General features: G+C 41.5%; 1 protein-coding gene across 6 annotated transcripts in view; it reads right to left on the bottom strand.

The window, feature by feature from the left end:
- SIN3A (SIN3 transcription regulator family member A) overlaps positions 1 to 19133 on the bottom strand; it is an 89453-nt gene that overhangs the window by 32725 nt on the left and 37595 nt on the right. For all 6 annotated transcript variants that reach the window (XM_012457645.2, XM_012457644.2, XM_064382675.1 and 3 more), the window contains 8 exons: positions 12642 to 12748; positions 10894 to 11176; positions 9607 to 9858; positions 8244 to 8396; positions 7949 to 8104; positions 5834 to 5923; positions 949 to 1067; positions 156 to 366 (listed from right to left, as the gene is read on the bottom strand). In XM_012457645.2, coding sequence (XP_012313068.1) covers positions 156 to 366; positions 949 to 1067; positions 5834 to 5923; positions 7949 to 8104; positions 8244 to 8396; positions 9607 to 9858; positions 10894 to 11176; positions 12642 to 12748 — 1371 coding nt within the window. The remainder of the gene's footprint in view (positions 1 to 155; positions 367 to 948; positions 1068 to 5833; positions 5924 to 7948; positions 8105 to 8243; positions 8397 to 9606; positions 9859 to 10893; positions 11177 to 12641; positions 12749 to 19133) is intronic.

Consider the following 19133-nt stretch of genomic DNA (forward strand, 5'->3'; position numbering starts at 1 on the left):
CAAAAACAAAAAAAATAAAAAACATTTTATTTTTAAAAAGGATTAAAAGGGTTCTTAATTTCATCATTCACATAATTTCTCAATCCTTGGTACTACCACTCCCTTTCGGAGAAAGCTGAGGACCCAGGAGTGATCCCTGCTAGGGAAGGCCTTACCTCTTTACAGAGAGGAGTCCGTCCGGTACACTTGGGCTGCTGGTAACTCTTTGGTAGGGCTCGATAGCTGGAGCCCAATCGTTTACAAGAGGCGTAATCTATCTCCATGGCAATGCCCTCTGTGGCTCGCTCCTTTGGAAAAGTCTCCAGATGTACAGACTCCTTATAGCCCAGAAAGTTTTTAAACCAATTAAACAACTCAGGGAATTTCCTGAAGAATCAAACCAAAAAGCGACAAGCAATCAGAGGCATGATACAGTTATCCTGAGGTATGACCACCACCATCTGGTGTCAAATCAAAAACCTGCTACCAGGGACAAAGTCTTTCCTGCCTAAGAAGCACTGCTTCTGAGCATCTGGTTTCCCTTTTTTCTAATAAAATACGCTCAGATCAGTTAAAGTGGTGATAAAAGAGTTGTACTGAAACCTGGCAAAATAACAAGCCATTCTTTTGATCAAAAATATTGCTTTAATGTTCACATAATTCTTAGGTTGTCAAATACAGAAAAGATTCCAGAACTCTGGGAGAGATTTTCTCAATAAACATCCAGCACTGGTCAGAAGATCAGGAGACCACCAGTCTTGGACATTAGTCAATAAATACTTACTGCTCTCACTATTTTTTCATCTCTAGAATTGGACTACTAGACTTCTCGGGACTCTTTTGACACTAACATTTGAGTCAACTAACCTATCTGAAGTAAATTAACTTTGCCTATCACATACTCTCACGAATCAAATATTACCTCGCCTCCATAACATGCATCAGAGCTAAGCCCCTCACTTCACTTACCCCAGGAAAGGAGAGACTAGTTGCACAAGCTCAGCGCGAGAAATCACCTCCTGGTTAAAAATAACAAGACAGCGTAGAAAATTTTCATAGGCTTCTGCACTCCGAAGAGCCTTTCGAACCTTATGGAGACAACGGGAAGAAAAACAGTTAAGTGGGGAATTGAAAAGGGCTTTACTCTGTTGCCCAGGATGGAGAGCAGTGATGGAATCTTGGCTCACTGCAGCCTCCCACCCTCAGCCTCCCAAGTAGCTAGGACTACGGGTTTGAGTCACCATTTCTAGCTAATTTCTAAATTTTTTATAGAGACGAGGTCACTATATTGCCCAGGCTGCCCTACCATTAGTTTTTAAAATTGGGAAAATTTGTGGCTGGGCATGGTGGCTCATGCCTATAGTCCCAACACTTTGGGAGGCCAAGGTGAGCGAATCACTGGAGGCCAGGACTTGGAGACCAGCCTGGCCAACATGGCAAAACCCTGTCTCTACTAAAAAATACAAAAATTAGCCAGGCAGTGACACATGCCTGTAATTCCAGCTACTCAGGTGGCTGAGTGAAACATGAGAATCATTGCTTGAACCCAGGAGGCAGAGGCTGCAGTGAGTTGAAATAATGACACTGCATTCCAGTCTGGGTGACAAAGCGAGACTCCTTCTCTTAAGTAAATAGGTAAAATAAAAGTGGGGAAATTTAAACTGATATTTGATGACGCTAAGGAATCAATGTTAGTTTTTTTAGATGTGACAATAATTATGTTTCAAAAAAAAAAAAAAGGGTTTTTTTGAGGCGTAGTCCAGCTTTGTCACTCAGGCTAAAGTGCAGTGGTGTAATCTCAACTCACCGCAACCTCTGCCTCCTAGGTTCAAGCGATTCTCCTGCCTCAGCCTCCCAAGTAGCTGGGATTACAGGCGTGGGCTACTACGCCCAGATAATTTTTGTAGTTTTAGTAAAGATAAGGTTTCACCGTATTGGCCAGGCTGGTCTCAAACTCCTGACCACAAGCGATCTACCTGCCTTGGCCTTCCAAAGTGCTGGGATACAGGTGTGAGCCACTGTACCTGGCCAAAAAAAGGAGTCATTTTAAAAAAAACTTACTAAAATATTTATGGATGAAATAATGTATCTGCGATTTGCCTCCAAATAATCTGGAATGGTGGGAATATATACGAAACAAGTACACTGGCTAGGATTGGGAACTGCTGAAGCTGGATGGTCAGTACATGAGGGATCATTTTACTATTCTCTTTATGTATGTCCAAAATTTTCCAGCTGAGCACAATAGCTCAAGCCTGTAATTCCAACACTTTGGGAGGCCGAGGCAGGTGGATCACCCGAGGTTGGGAGTCTGAGACCAGCCTAGCCAACATGAAACCCCGTCTCTACAAAAAAAATACAAAAAATCAGTTGGGCGTGGTGACAGGTGCCTATGATCCCAGCTACTCGAGAGGCAGGAGAATCGCCTGAACCCAGGAGGCGGAGGTTGCAGCGAGCTGAGATCGCGCCACTGCACTCCAGCCTGGATAACAAGAGTAAAACTGTCTCAAAAAAAAAAAAAAAAAAAAAAACAACTCCATATTAACAATTTAAAAAGTGAGATCTTAGAGTATACCTTATCATATGCTTGATTCTCCAGACCATATCAGAGTTACCCAGGCTTTAGTTGACCCTCTTTCTCTCTCTCTTTTTTTTGTGGGGGATGTAGTTTTACTGTTGTTGTCCAGGCTGGAATGCAATGGCGAGATCTTGGCTCACTACAACCTCCACCTCCCGGGTTTAAGCGATTCTCTTGCCTTTGCCTCCCAAGTAGCTGGGATTACAGGCACCTGCCACAATGCCCATCTAATTTGTTTTTGTATTTTTAGTAGAGATGGGGTTTCACCATGTTGGCCAGGCTGGTCTTTAACTTCTGACCTCAGGTGATCCACCTGCCCCAGCCTCCCAAAGTGCTGGGATTACAGGCATGAGCCACCGTGCCCAGTCTGTTGCCTCTCTTAACACGTTTATAGCAAGAATCTTTGCTAAAACTGTTTTAAACTCTGGTAATCTTGTATACTTCTGTCCTCTGATCTGGTCCTTTTTTCTTCCTCTATTTACAGTATTGAGCATCTTAATATCAAAAACCTAACTATGATCAATAGCATAGACAAAGTAAAACTAGCCTGGTTAGATTACCAATCTGGAGTTTCAGTTCCAAAGTAAATATTTAGCAATGTGATCCTCTGGTGAAGACTGTGGACTGTCACCAAACCAAGTAGCTTATCAGCAACACCTGATCCAGACTCCTGTATGCTCTTCATAACGTTCATCAATAGGTACTACATAGAATCTGGACTTTTAAAGCTAAAGATGAAAGAGCACTGTACCTTTTATACTATATATCCTATTTACTTTTAATGTTTATTAGCTTACATAAAAGTAGACAGAAGTATACGAACCTATGTACTCACCCAACCTCAATGATCTATAGTAAACTTTTTTCATCTATACTCATTTCTCCTTATCGCCGCATTTTAAAGCAAATTCCAGATATTTCATCTATATATAATGTACATGTTTTAAAAAAGTACTCCTAAGAAAATGCCATTATAGGGTTGGGTGCAGTGGCTCACACCTGTAATCTCAACACTTTGGTAAGTCAAGGCAGGCAGATCACCCAAGGTCAGGAGTTCGAGACCAGCCTGGCCAACATAGTGAAACCATGTCTTTACTAAAAATACAAAAATTAGTTGGGCGTGGTGGTGGGTGCTTGTAATTCCAGCTACTGAGGAAGCTGAGGCAGGAGAATCACTTGAACCCTGGAGGTGGACGCTGCAGTGAGCCAAGACTTGTGCCACTGTACTCCAGCCTCAGCGACAGAGTGAGACTGTCTCAGAAAACAACAACAACAACAACAAAAAAAAACATTACTCTTAGAAATTAACTTATTTTCAGAAGACTCCTTAAGGCAAGGCATGGTGGCTCATGTCTGTAATCCCAACACTTCAGGAGGCCTAGGATGAGGCTGAAGGAGGAGGACTGCCTGAGCCCAGGAGTTTGAGACTAGCCAGGGCAAAACAGTGAGACCTCTTCTCTCTCCAAACAATTACAAAAATTAGCTGAGTGTGGTGGTATGTAACTATAGTCCCAGGTACTCAGGAGGGTGAGAAGGATCACTTGAGCCCAGGAGTTTCAGATTGTAGTGAGCTATGAAAGCACCACTAAGCTTCAGTCTGGATGACAGAGGAAGACACTCTCTTAAATAAAAAAGGCCAGGCGTGGTGGCCCTCATCTGTAATCCCTCCACTTTGGGAGGCCGAGGCAGGCAGATCACCTGAGGTCACGAGTTTGAGACCAGTCTGACAAATATGGTGAAATCCCATCTCTACTTAAAATACAAAAATTAGCCAGGTGTGGTGGCGGGTGCCTAGGGTGGTGAGGTGACAAGGCTAAGGCAGAAAAATCACTTGAACCTGGGAGGCGGAGGTTGCAGTGAGCCAAGATCACACCACTTCACTCCAGCTTGGGCAACAAGAGCGAGACTCCATCTCAAAAAAAAGATTCCTTATTAGCATCTAATACTGAGTCTGTTCCAAGTTAAACTGTCTAATTCATGTCTTAAAAATTGGCTATTAGCTGGGTGTGGTGGCTGACACATGCAATCCCAACACTTCGGGAGGCTGAGGTGGGTGGATCATTTGAGGTCAAGAGTTTGAGACCAGTCTGGCCAACATGGTGAAACCCTGTCTCTATTAAAAATACAAAATTTAGCTGGGTGCTGTGGCATGCGCCTGTAGTCCCAGCTATTTGGGAGGCTGAGGCTAGAGAATTGCTTGAGCCCAGGAGCTAGAGGTTGCAGTGAGTCAAGATCGCGCCATCACACTACAAGCTGAGAATAAAACTCTGTCTCGAAAAATAAATAAACAATTAAAATAATTTGGCTTTTAAATGTAGAATTGCAAGTCTGCATGTCACATTTGGATCATATATTTCTTAATTCTTATTTAATTTACAATAGTTCCCCTTCCCTACCCTCTTCTTGACATTTATTGTTGTGATCTGGACTTCTAACACTTGTCTAAAAGCACCAATTGCTCAAGCAGACTTTGGAAATGATTTGCATCAGAGCTATGGACTCAACAGTCTTGCAGGACTGTCCTGCAAAAAGCTCACATAGGCACAGCAGACAGAAAGGGATCACGAGATACCAATCATGGAGATGTTACACCATCTGTCCTTTTGCAAAACCCCAGAGGCACAAAATAGAGTAAATCACCACAGATCAATCCAGGTTGGTTCCTACCAGCGAGAAGCCACACAGTTGCCAGGTACCCTGATGAAACTTTCCCGCTAATCACCAAGTTGACTCCAAGGAGGAAATCACACTTAGTTTCTTTGGCCAAACTAAAACACCACACAACATCGTTTACACCAATAATCTCAACTCTGGCTGCTCATTAGACTCACCTGGGTAGCTTTAACAACATGCAAGTAAATCAGAATTCCCTTGAATGCTATATAAGCGCATACTACAAACAACTATCACAGCAATAAGATTGTAAGTCATCATAAGTCCTCGAAAATTGGTACAGTCACTGGTACTGCCTACCACACAGACCTAGATATCTACAACAGGGAGCTCCAAACATCTTTTGGGAGAAACATAATACATTTTCTATAAATCTGTCTCCTGCCCCAAACTGCTTCATAAAACCAAAGCAAACAATGCTACCATTTCTCTAGCTGTGCTAATAGTGCTAGCAGACTCAAAGGACTCATAACTGGGAAACTATGTTAAAAAACAGAAAGTCCTAATCAGTTTGACACCTTTAAAACAAAACCTTCTAGGAGATAAGATGATTTTCTTTTGGCATTAACAGGCAATATCAAATCTAAGTCATTCATTACTCACCTTATCAAAAAATAATGATTCTGTTCCACCACCGTGTTTGCTGGCATCTGCCATAGAAGAATCCTTTAGATTGAGCAGTTTGGGTTTCTTCTGCAAAAGAAGATACAAACATGTGACATTCAAAGAGTGGTTTTCTCTGAATTTTATTTTTGTCTGTGTTCAATGGCTTCATCACTAAAACCACTGATTAATAATTTGAAACAAATGAGAGAACTCTCACCAACTCACTCTATAACCTCAAAGATTTTTACTCATATTTTCTATTTCAGTTTGCCTGTTATGTTTCTTTCTCCAACAGAGTTTCAAAGATCATTCTACCCCCGACAAATATTCTCTCCAGAAATGATCATGGCATTACTGTGACAAACTTTTAGAATATCCTTTTTTCTAGAGGCCCCAAAGTAACTTTGTTTAGAATCTAATGCCACTGATGTTTTCCTACCAGTTGAGGAAGAAGAGGCTATCTGTAAAAAGAACTGGTGTACATGGCCTGAAATTGGCAGAAACCAATCTTTAACAATGAATAATATTTCAGTTAAAAATTTATTTAAAAAGCTGAATTTTTCTAATAGAAGAAATATCTATCTTGGTCAGCAATATCCACTCAGACTAATTTAATATTGTACTTTTAAAGGGAACCAACAGGCCATGATATAACCCTGTCAGGCAAGAAGTTACTCTTAACATCTACCACTTAACTCTCGATGAGGAAATGTACAAACTTTGTGAAAAGTAGCACATTTATTTACCTTGGCTGTCTTAGAGTATATTTTCTTACTTGCCACAGCCTCTGCTTACACTGCCTATGGAGAAAGTAGGTGGAGAATTACAAGCCCCCACTAGATTCTTTCCACCTGTAGGTAATCAAGAGTGGGAGGATGTAAATCCAAGCATGGAGTATATCTACTGAGCTGATTCTTGCTACCCATATAACTAATTCTCTTTACTGAAGTGAATAGAAACATTATATTCAACTTGCTTTCAAAAGAAGAAACCATTACAAACACTAATGAATAGGGTACTTCAAAAGTGTTAGTAACACCTAATATGTCAGATCTTGTAGTTAGTCACTATTCATCAGTCACCTCTTACTGTATATCTCTTCCATATTACATACTGCTTTGAAATTCACTGAAGAATTCAACATTCAATACATACGACTAGCCTTTTCCCTATCATAGCTGTGTCACAGCAAAGAAGGTAGTAAGTAGAGCTTTCTGCAGGCAGACCATCAGTGTTAACTATAACAAAAAACATCATGTAATTGATTACTAGCAGGAGTTTAAGACTTCCCTCTGCTACAGTCCAAAGGTCCTGCCTTAAGAGATTGAGATGATACAGATAACATCTGGTAACCCAACAAAGAACTCTGAGCAGGACAGGCTTCTAGACCAAAGAGATCTCACAAAGCACATGCACTCTACGCACAAGAGGACCTCAGAGATCACTCATTTCTGAAATTCTCAAGAATCTTCTTTCTTAACACAAGGCAGCTTTAAAGCCTCAAATAAGAAGGGGCCAGGCATGGTAGCCTATGCCTGTAATCCCAGCACTTTGGCAGGCCAAGGCAGGTGAATCACCTGAGGTTAGGAGTTCAAGACCAGCCTCGCCAACATGGCGAAACCCTATCTCTGCTAAAGATACAAAAATTAGCTAGGTGTTGTGGCACGCGCCTGTAGTCCCAGTTACTTGGGAGGCTGAGGCAGAAGGATCACTTGAACCCAAGAGGTAGAGTTTGTAGTGAGCTGAGATTACACCATTGCACTCCAGCCTGGGCAACACAGAGCGACTCCATCTCAAAAAAAAAAAAGAAGGGAAAATAATTTTAAGTCTTGGATTAGTAGCAACCAAAACATTAAAGAAATGACAGCTCACTGCAAAAGAGATAGTAAAGAACTCAAAAAAATACAGTAATCCAAGCAATCAATGTTATTGTAATACTCTTTTGCAAAGCCAGATAAACTGTGCACTGAGTTTCTGTGACATATACTAACTTGCTCCAAATATCTAGGCTCCAACCGTTAACGCACTTAAGAACACACGACCACCTCTAGAGTACCTGTCTACTAAAATGGCTTGTGAGCGTCAAAATGAGCAGCTGCTGCCCATTCTCACCTTAACTGGAGGAGTGGTTCCTGTAGGGTGTCTGCGGATCTGGCAGCCATTCTGGCTAGGCCTCTGCGGCTTGTTGTTTAGTTGGGGCTTCTTGACAGTGCCTCCATGGTCATTTCTCACAGAATCAACCTTCTCAGCAGTTGTTTTGCTTAAAAGCTGATTAAGACACATGAAAGAGATTAATGCTCTTATCAAAGCAAATAAATATCATCTAGGAAAAGTTCCTTTCTGAGCGCAGTTTTCCAATTTATCTAAGATGATAATCTTAAATAGTGTAATTCTAAATAAAACATACCACGGAGCTGTTGGCATCTGGTAGGAACTGTCCAAACTCTGACAACAAATCTTCCTGGTTTTTAAAGAGACGAGCCACCTGGGCATACACCTCTTGCTCCGTCAATGCTGGAGTGTAGTTTCCTCCAGCTTCCTTGGCATTTCGCTGCTCTTTCTGAGGAATTGCAAATGAAAAGAGATCATATTAAAGGGCCACTGTTTTGAGTCCCTCATCTGTGCACACTTTCTGGAATCACTGTTGTCTACTTAGGCTGCATGTAAGAAGAAAGTCTACATTCTTAGCACCCGTTTTGAGCACAGACTTTGAAGTTGAGAAAAAAGTAGAAGACGGTGGATAACAATTCCTTTCAAAACTAGGGCAGTAAATTTTTGGGGGTCAGAGTTTCACTTTTCTTGCCCAGGCTGGAGTGAACTTCCTTGGCCTCCCAAAGTGCTGGGATTACAGGTGTAAGCTACCATGCCTGGCCTAGGGCAATAAATATTAATGCCCAGGGGACCACTACTAACTGACAAAACCTTCAAGAAATTTATCCTCCTTCTACTGTAGATTAACTAGACTATAGAAATCACCATCTAACTGTCCCAGATAAAACAGGGCTTCATTTCATGGGCCAGTGACTTTAAAAATCCTGACTGAGGCTGGGCATCATGGCTCACACCTGTAAATCCCAGCACTGTGGGAGGCCACGGAAGGAGGATCACCTGAGGTGAGGAATTTGAGACCAGCTTGGCCAACATGTTGAAACACCGTCTCTACTAAAAGTACAAGAGTCACTTGAACCCAGGAGATTGAGGCTGCAGTAAGCCAACATCGCACCACCACACTCCAGCCTAGACTAAAAGAGTGAAACTCTGTCTCAAAAAAAAATTAAAAATCCTGACTGAATGTTGCAGGGCAATCAAGTCAACAAATAAAACTGGCTTCATAGGCTGGGCGTGGTGGCTCACGCCTGTAATCCCAACACCTTGGGAGGCCGAGGCCAGCAGATCACGAGGTCAGGAATTTGAGACCAGCCTGGCCAACATAGTGAAACCCCGTCTCTACTAAAATTACAAAACATTAGCCGGGCATGGTGGCGGGTGCCTGTAATTTCAGCTACTAGGGAGGCTGAGGCAGGAGAATCACCTGAACCTGGGAGGTGGAGGTTGCAGTGAGCCAAGATTGCACCACTGCACTCCCGCCCAGGCAACAGTGCACGACTCTGCCTCAAAAACAAAACAAAACAAAACAAAACACTGGTTTCTAACTGGTTAATTTCCAGTATGAATTAGTGGACACAATAATTGTTACTTAAGTTGTTCTTGGACTAGATGACCCAAGAGGGTAGCCTGGTTAAGACAGGCTGAATGGGCACTCCTCTTACCTGATATGTGTGCAAAATCTCCAGGAACGCTTTGTAGATGTCTGGTTGGCCCTGGAATCTGTTCTTGATCTTATTAACATAGTTGATAGCATGATTAAACTCCACAGGCTGATTGTTCTGCAAGGATGGGGCTGTTCCCAACGAGATTGTCACTGGTGTGTGAGGCTGGACCGGTGGAGAACGTGGAGATGCGTATGGTGGAAGTGGGGGAGTCTGCTGACTGGCTGGAGTATGTGCTTGCAGTTGGGAAGGCTAAAAAGAAAAAAGTCTTTATTCTCCTCAGGTGCATAGATGAGTTGATACACGAAAAGTTCAAACTAAAGAGAAACAAGGTGTCAACTTATATATCCTTTATTTACTCACTCAGGCTAGGCCATTTTAATCCAACACAAATCATACTGGGCAGCAGTGAGAGTTGTAGAGGGTTCAAACATGCTGATACAAATATCTCAGTCTCGCATTTTCTAAAAAAAAAAAACCTTAAAACTGGAGCCATCTCCAATTATAGGGAAGAATTTTTCATATGGAATGCTTAAGCTTAGTAGCTCAACAAGTACAAATAGAAAAAAATCTCATTCTACATAGCCTTTTGATGTCAAAAAAAGACACCTCAATTGTTGCAGTAGCTCCACATAAAAAAGTCTTCTACACCAACTGTGTCCTGTAGAACTGAGAGGATGGAAATGTCTTTTATTTGCACTGTCTTACATAGCCACTAGAAACATGTAGTTACTGAGCACTTGAAAGCCAGTGCAACTGAAAAACTGAATTTAATTTAAATTTAAATAGTCCTATGTGGCCTGTGGCTACTGTGTCATATACGGTGTGGTTCTAGACAAAAAACACCCAATATTCATCATCATCATCACCATCATTGTTCATTACATCTTCTGCTTAGCTTGATATAATCTGGTAAGTGAAATAACTTTCATAAAATGATAACCACGTGGGCAGTAGCACAATTTGACCATGGTAAGATGGTTTCTGTCTGTGCTGTCAATTACTGTTACACGAAGTCACTACCTGTTGGAATGTTCACGGTTTTATAAGCAGAAACTGTAAAGACAAAAACCTTGAAAGTTGTTGTTGTGTTGATTTAAACAGATATCTAAGTAAGTAGTGTGTCAATGTGAACCATGTCATAGTGAAGTGACTACTGCATTTTCTCTGATGAATCTTTGTAACCTTGTGTCTCAGTATCTACGTTTTATATAAAAGGGAAATGTCAAAGGAAAACGCTTTCTTAGGGATGCATTCACATTGATGAAATACTTTCCAAGTGCTCACCTTGCTGACTTTGGCAGGTGGGGGCTGAGGAGCTGGCTGGGCAGGAGCTGGGGCTGACTGGGCTGAAGGCTGGGAAGGATGTTGGGGTGGTGGCTGAGGCTGGGGCTGGATGCCATGGGTGGGAATCTGATGAACCTGGCCAGGAGTTGTCACATTCACCATGTCATTGGTTTGCACCTCAATTTTGTAGCCAGGGGGCAAGAAGGTATTGAATCCCATTATCAGGTCAGGGTGGCCTTTGAATAGCTGGGACACACGACTAATCACTCCTGGAGTGTCGATGCTGATAAAAAACAAAAAGAAAAGTGATGAACTACAAGCTTGACAAACACACCGGTAAGAAAAAAATTTCACATTTTTTTTTTTTGAGACGGAGTCTCGCTCTGTCGCACAGGCTGGAGTGCAGTGGCACGATCTTGGTTCACTGCAACCCCCACCTCCCAGTTTTAATCAATTCTCTGCCTCAGCCTCCTGAATAGCTGGGGTTACAGGTATGTATCACCATGTCCAGCTAATTTTTTTGTATTTTTAGTAGAGACGGGGTTTTACCATCTTGGCCAGGCTGGTATTGAACTCCTGACCTCTTGAGCCACCTGCCTCGGCCTCCAAAGTGCTGGGATTACAGGCATAAGCCACCATGCCCAGGCTTTTTTCTTTTTTTTTTTTTTTTAAGAGGGAGTCTCACTCTGTTGCCCAGGCTGGAGTGCAGTGGTATGAACATGGCTCACTGCAACTTCTACCTCCTGAGTAGCTGAGATTACAGGCATGTGCCACTATGCCTGGCTAATTTTTGTATTTTTAGTAGAGATGGGGTTTCCACATGTTGGCCAGGCTGGTCTCGAACTCCTGACCTCAGGTGATCTGCCCACTTCAGCCTCCCAAAGCGCTGGGATTACAGGTGTGAGCCACCTCACCCAGCCGAAATTTCACTTTCTTTTCTTTCTTTCTTTTTTTTTGAAATTTCACTTTCTACTAGGTTTTCTCTAAACAGGAAAACAGATAAACAATCTATGCATTATAAAATTCACACACAAAGAACTCTGAAATTACAAAGCCATTTTGCTTTAGACTCAAAGCTACTTGGCCGCAATTTGTTTTTGTTTTTTTTTTTGAGACAGAGTCTTATTCTGTTGCCCAGGCTGGAGTGCAGTGTTGCAATCTCAGCTCAATGCAGCCTCCGCCTCCCGGGTTTAAGAAATTCTCCTGCCTCAGCCTCCCAACTAGCTGGGATTACAGGCACCCGCCACCACACCCAGCTAATTTTTGTATTGGTCAAAATTTTGAACAGAATATACGCTCATGGTAACAATCCTACCAAACAGACATGCAGACAATATATATAAAGCTACAAATCCCACATAAGATTCAATCTTTGATACACCAGTATACGTCATTTCACCACGCATCTACATTGTTCAGGTAAGTTATACTCTTACATCAGTGAAGTATGCCAGAATATAAGGGTATCTAAACCAATTCAAAAACCAAGCAGCCTAAATCATTACCAGTGATACTTCCCTGATGAGACAAAGCACTGGACAAAATTTAGTTAAGAAAAATTTACCAATAGGGACAAAAAAGTCTACTGGCCATAATTTCCATTAATAAAGGAATGCATAAAGGCATGATTTGGAAAATTCAGCCCCAAAAAGGAGCATCCTTTATCTTCCAGTAAACAAACTATATCCTTTTCCTTCCAAAATCAACATGCCAGATACAAAGCTCGAGTACAATCACATATCTTTTACCTCTGCGATTTAAATTCCTTCATGATGTCAAGGAAATCGTTGTAGACCTGAGGCTGACTACCAAACTGCAGTTTCACCTGGTCAAGATAAGACAGTGCATCTTCCACCTGAAGCAGGGATAAATATCAAGGTTATAAAAAGAAAATAAGCTAACAATTATTAAAAAAAACCAAATTATTTATGCCTAAATATGCTTAACACAGTAAATGAAATAAAAACATCTTAAACATATACGTAAAAGTTAGTATAGATGCCAATTATAAACTCAAGCTTAAAATACTCATAAAATCTGTAGCCTTGCCTTGGATAATTTTGAAGAGAATGATCAGTGCAGAATAACTGATATATCATTGATTCATTACACAAGCATCTACTAAAATACAACATGCAAGGCCCAAAGAGGGTAACAAGGATTCAATGATGAATAATTTGTGGCCCCCTCGTCTATAGACATTTGTTTGTATCTAGTTGGGAATCATAACACAGCGGGTAATGTGATAATCACTCAATGCCTGGAGATGACATGGGAAGGACACATCTTCCCCACCAAAATAAGTGAGGCTTCCCTAGGAGATAATGCGTAAACTGAGACTTAAACATGAGTATAAGCTAGCAAAAGTGAAGACCAGTGAAGAAAATCAAAGAAAGCAGCACGGGCAAAATCCTAGACAGGATACCATATGAGATATTTGAAATCTGAAAAGAGTTGAGTTCGGGTGCAGGATCTGTAGTGAAGAGGAGTACTGGAAGGAAAACAGATGAGACAAAAAAAAGTAGGATCTAGATTCTGAAAGGACTTGTGAATTTTGTGAAAAAGCAATATACATTTTTATCATCTGCATTTTCGTGTACTCAATTTGACTTCAGTGTTGAGAAAAAAATTGGCAGAGGAGCAGAAAAGATCGAAAGAAGGTAGGAAGACCAGTTATGCTACAGGAGTAACCGGACAACTCATGTGAAAACAGTGGCTTGAATTATAGTACTGGCCCAGAACAACAGAGAAGTGCACAGATAAAAAAGCTTTTTGGCTAGTAGAAGTAACAGGATTGGGGAACTGAATGAATAAAGGAGCTAAGGGAGAGCCAGCATTCAAAAGTGATCCACCACAGAGCAGTGTGAGGAAGAAGGGGTGAGAGTGACTCCCGGACTGATCAAAGCCAGCATACGCTACACCCCGCACCCAGTGCTTACATCCCGCTGCATCACCGCCACAGCCAAGAGAAAGCCTGAAGGGGATGCTGAAGGAGACAGAGACAAGGTGAAGAAATGAACCAGAGAAGATCCGCAAGGTTGTCTGCTAAAGCTGATCCTTCAAAGCCCTAGCCCAACCCTAAAAAGGCCCCACGCAAAGAAGAGAGAAGAGGTACCCAAAGAGAAAAAAGAAAATGCTGACACTGACAGGGAGGGAAATAACCTTGCAGAAAATGGAGATGCCAAAACAGACCAGGCACAGAAAGCTGAAGGTGCTGGAGATACCAAGTGAAATGTGTGCATTTTTGGTAACTGCACTTCTGGAACTGGAAAGTTTGAACTATAATTATGAAGTGTGTAAATTTTGAAATACCATTGTTTAAATCAAGCTTTATAAAAATGCAGAGTTTTGCTTTTTTTAATGCTATGTTGTTAGCACACAGAACATTGCATTGGTGTTTTGGAGGGAAGGATCACAGGTCACTAACAGAGTGTCTTTGAAGCTGGATTGATGTGGGGAAAACACCTTTCCCTTCTAGTTTTGAGACTTCCTCTTGGCTTACAGAAGAGATTCCCTAATTTTATTTATTTATTATTTTTGAGACAGAGTTTTGCTCTTGTTGCCCAGGCTGGAGTGCAGTGGCATGATCTCAGCTAAATGTAACCTCTGCCTCCCAGGTTCAAGTGACTTTCTTGTCTCAGCCTCCCAAGTAGCTAGGATTACAGGCGCCTGTCATCACACCTAGCTAATTTTTGTACTTTTTGTACAGACAGGGTTTCACCATGTTGGTAAGGCTGGTCTTGAACTCCTGACCAAAAGTGATCCAGATCCACCTCCCTTAGCCTCCCAAAGTCCTGGGATTATAGGCATGGGCCACCACACCTGGTCTAGATTCCCTGACTTTTGACACATATGGCCACCTTGGCACAAACACCTTGTGGGAGGGAAAACCAAATTCATTTTTATGTCCTGTTCTCCCTTCCCACCTTCAGCATAGACTTAACTCCCTTATGCTCAGACACCTATTGGGACCTAACCCCCAATAATTGGTTCCAGTGTGTCAGGCAATCAAACTTTCCAGTGATGCCACTGAGATGGCAGCCCTCAAAAGAGCAGTGGTTCCTTTTCTAGACTGTGGATCATCAGATAAATCCTGCCATTTTCATTTTACTTCCTGAAAATCAGGGTCGGCTCGTGAAAAGTTGTTAAACAATGTGCTAAATGTGAAATGTCAACCTTCACTCTAAACTTGCCCTGTTCAGAGCATCAAATGAAGACTTCATTTGGTTTTATAGTGGATTTTTGGTTTTTTGGTAGCTCATTGTTAAGGATTGTCTGTCCATGTCCTGCCTGAAATACCGTGACTGTGTGTGGAAAGTACTTTAATAAAGTTTGATACAGTTTGGCTTGGGGAGAATAAAAGTGACCTATCACAAAGAAAAGGTTGGAAAGGCTAAGCTATGAGTCTGATTTAGGAGAGAGATACCCAAAGGAAATGCCCACTAGGTGTTTCCTATATACTCTGAGATGAATAAGGTTTTTTTGGTGGTTTAATTAAGTCTAAATGTTTCAAATTATACAAAATATCAGGTTTAAGAAATTTCAGATATAAACATTTGATGTGATATAAGCCGCTCTTTCTCTTTTTTTTTGAGACAGAGTCTCGCTTCGTCTCCCAGTCTGGAGTGCAATGGAGCGATCTTGGCTCACTGCAACTTCTGCCTCCTGGGTTCAAGCGGTTCTCCCGTCTCAGACTCCCGAGTAGCTGGGATTACAGGCCCATGTCACCTCATCCGGCTATTTTTTTGTATTTTTAGTAGAGATGGGGTTTCACCCTGTTGGGCAGGCTGGTCTTCAACTCCTGACCTCAAGTGATCTGCCCGCCTCAGCCTCCCAAAGTGCTGGATTACAGGCATGAACGAGCCAGCCAGAGATAGTCTTTCAATATGTTGCAAAACGGAACATTTACATTCAAATCAATCAGTAACTGGTCTGAATGTGTTCCCCAAAATCATGTTGAAACTTAATCACCAAAGTGATATTAAGAAGTGAGGCCTTCAGAAGGTGACTATGGAGCCCTCATGAAGGGGATTAGGGACCTTATAAAAGGGCTGGAGTGAACTAGTGTTTGTCCCTTTGACCATTCTCCCTTTCGCAGTGCGAGGACAGAGCATTCAGGCACCATCATGGAAGCAGAGTTCAGGCCCTGACCAGACTTGAAACCAACTGGCAACTTAATTTTATTTATCTATTTTTTTTTTTTTTTTTTTGAGACAGAGTTTCGCTCTTGTTACCCAGGCTGGAGTGCAATGGCCCGATCTCGGCTCACCGCAACCTCCGCCTCATGGGTTCAGGCAATTCTCCTGCCTTAGCCTCCTGAGTAGCTGGGATTACAGGCATGCGCCACCATGCCTGGCTAATTTTTTGTATTTTTAGTAGAGACAGGGTTTCATCATGTTGACCAGGATGGTCTTGATCTCTTGACCTCGTGATCCACCCACCTCGGCCTCCCAAAGTGCTGGGATTACAGGCGTGAGCCACCGAGCTCGGCCTATTTTTTTTTTTTTTTTTGAGATAGGGTCTTACTCTGTCACCCAGACTGGAGTACAGTGGCACAATCTCAGCTCACTGCAACCTCCGCCTCCTAGATACAAGAGATTCTCCTGCCTCAGCCTCCAGAGTAGCTGGGATTACAGGAGCACCACCATGTCCGGCTCATTTTTTTGTATTTTTAGTAGAGACAGGGTTTCACCATGGTGGCCAGGCTGGTCTTAAACTCCTGACCTCAAATGATCCGCCTACCTCAGCTTCCCAAAGTGCTGGGATTACAGGTGTAAGCTACTGTGCCTGGCCAACACCTTAATTCTAGGTTTCCCAGCCCCTGGAACTTCTCTAGAACTGTGAGAAATAAACTTTTATTATTTAGAAATAGATTACTCAGTCTCAGGTATTTTGTTTTAGCAACACTAATGGATTAAGACAAATGGCTCTTTGAGAGTGCTTCAGACTTCCATTATGGCCATGGTTAATCAGTGTTTCAGTGTTGCTAGAAATCAGATGGTTTCAATACCCACTTGTTTGATGGTTAGTTTTTCTATACAAATATTATGACAATTTCTGTTGAAATTCAATGGACTGTTTAATTCATATTCTAAACTTTTCATACTGCAATGTTTCATTAATAAATGACCAACTTAAGTGAACACAAAATGCATTAAGTTTGCAAAAGGAACCAAGATTTTGGAAGATATTTACGAATAGCATGCATCTTTATGACAAAAGAAGAGTTATCAATAAGACATGGTATAAGGTAACTACTGCAGAGAGGGGGAAAGTACAGAAAACAAAAGAAAGCACTTATGTGTGATACATGTATGTCTGAAAGAAAAAGGTACTGAAAGTCACAGCAAACCACTGTTTAAAAATTAGTTATAGGCTGGGTACAGTGGCTCACGCCTATAATCCAAGGACTTTTGGAGGCCAAGGACGGTGGCTCCCTTGAGGCCAGGAGTTTGAGAGCAGCCTGGCTAACATGACAAACCCCATCTCTACTAAAAAAAAAAAAAAAAAATACAAAAATTAGGCAGGCATGGTGGCGCACGCCTGTAACCCCAGCTATTTGGGAGACTGAGGCACAAGAATCACTTGAACCCAGGCTGGGAAGGTTGCAGTGAGTTGAGACTGCACCACTGCACTCCAGCCCGGGCAACAGTGTGAGATTCTGTCTCAAAAAAAAAAAAGGTAAAATAAAAATTAGTTATAGAATTAAAAACCCTGCATGACACTCACATAATAAGTAAGACATCTACATGTAAGAATAGTGAGGAAATTCTCTCATCACCTAAAGCATAGTCCAACTCTTATATAAACTCTCTATAAATGCATGTATACATGTCTAGGAAGCACAACTTAATTAAAAAAAAAAAAAACTTGGATGTCGTTATTTAGAAGCTACCAATTTATGGAAGCACTTGTGGAGACCCTGACACTCTGCTAATCAAGTTTCTTAGCTCACTTCAACAGGAATTTACTATTAAGTTAAGGCCATGAACCTCCTGAAGTCTACAATCTTGTTGGAGAGAAACACACAAGCAACTGTAAAGAGAACTTGCTAAATATGTACCAAATATCACTGTTGCTGACATTCAATAAATAACTAAATATCACCAATCATGCCTCAAATCGCTCAAATCCCTTCTTGTCACCACCAATCTATGAAAAACAAAGGACAATGTTGAGGCTTGATATAATGTGTAAGCATTCTCACTGAACGTTTTTTTTATTTTTATTTTTTTGAGACAGAGTTTCGCTCTTGTTGCCCAGACGTGAATGCAGTGGTATGATCTTGGCTCACTGCAACCTCTGCCTCCTGGTTTCGAATGATTCTCCTGCCTCAGCCTCCCGAGTAGCTGGGATTACAGGCATGTGCTGTAATGGCTCATTTTGTATTTTTAGCAGAGATGTGGTTTCACCATGTTGGTCAGGCTGGTCTTGAACTCCCGACCTCAGGTGATCCACCAGCCTTGGCCTCCCAAAGTGCTGGGATTACAGGTGTCAGCCACCATGCCCAGCCTGAATGTTACCTTATTGTAGAATATAAATGATTTATTGAAGTTGATTTAAATGCCTGTAATGCATTTTATGACTGATCCAAAAATGGCAGGCAATGTGGGAATACTTAGTTAAATTATATGGAGGCACAAGAAGCATTTACCTCTCCACATTAGAAAGGAAATTCAACAAGTTATTTCATGTAGGAATATAGTCAAGACTTTGTGACTAAAAGAAAACAGGAAGAAATCCTAACTCTATCCATGACTCGCTCTATGACCCCAAATCCAAAACCCTTCCTTGTTTCCTTGACAGTTTCCACAAAGCAAACGAAACATAATCCACATACTTATACCAAAGACTGCTGTGAGGAAGGTAAAAACTGATGTTGTGCTTTGAGAGTTGATTGAAAAAGGCTATAGAAATAAATATGTTTTTGTTAGTTTAATACCAAGTTCATAAGCTATTTTGCAACATTAAAGTGTAACCACTCAATATGAGAATTAAATCACTTGTAACCAAGTTTAAAAAAAATATGTATTTTCAGGACTTAGTAAAGTGCTACGCCTACAGCAAAAATACATTTTGATACACAGCCATCACTTTATAAGAGAGTGATTTTTTTAAGGAAAATCTTAAAAAATACCTTATAGACAATATTCCCTATAGACATTTTCCCAAAGACAGAATCCAGAGTGAAGGTTCAGGCCTAAAAAATCTGTATTCTCGGCCGGGCGCGGTGGCTCAAG

This window comes from Aotus nancymaae, unplaced genomic scaffold, assembly GCF_030222135.1.
Source record: "Aotus nancymaae isolate 86718 unplaced genomic scaffold, 86718_ANA_hifiasm-v0.15.2.pri h1tg000003l, whole genome shotgun sequence".
NCBI classification, from domain to species: Eukaryota; Metazoa; Chordata; class Mammalia; order Primates; family Aotidae; genus Aotus; species Aotus nancymaae.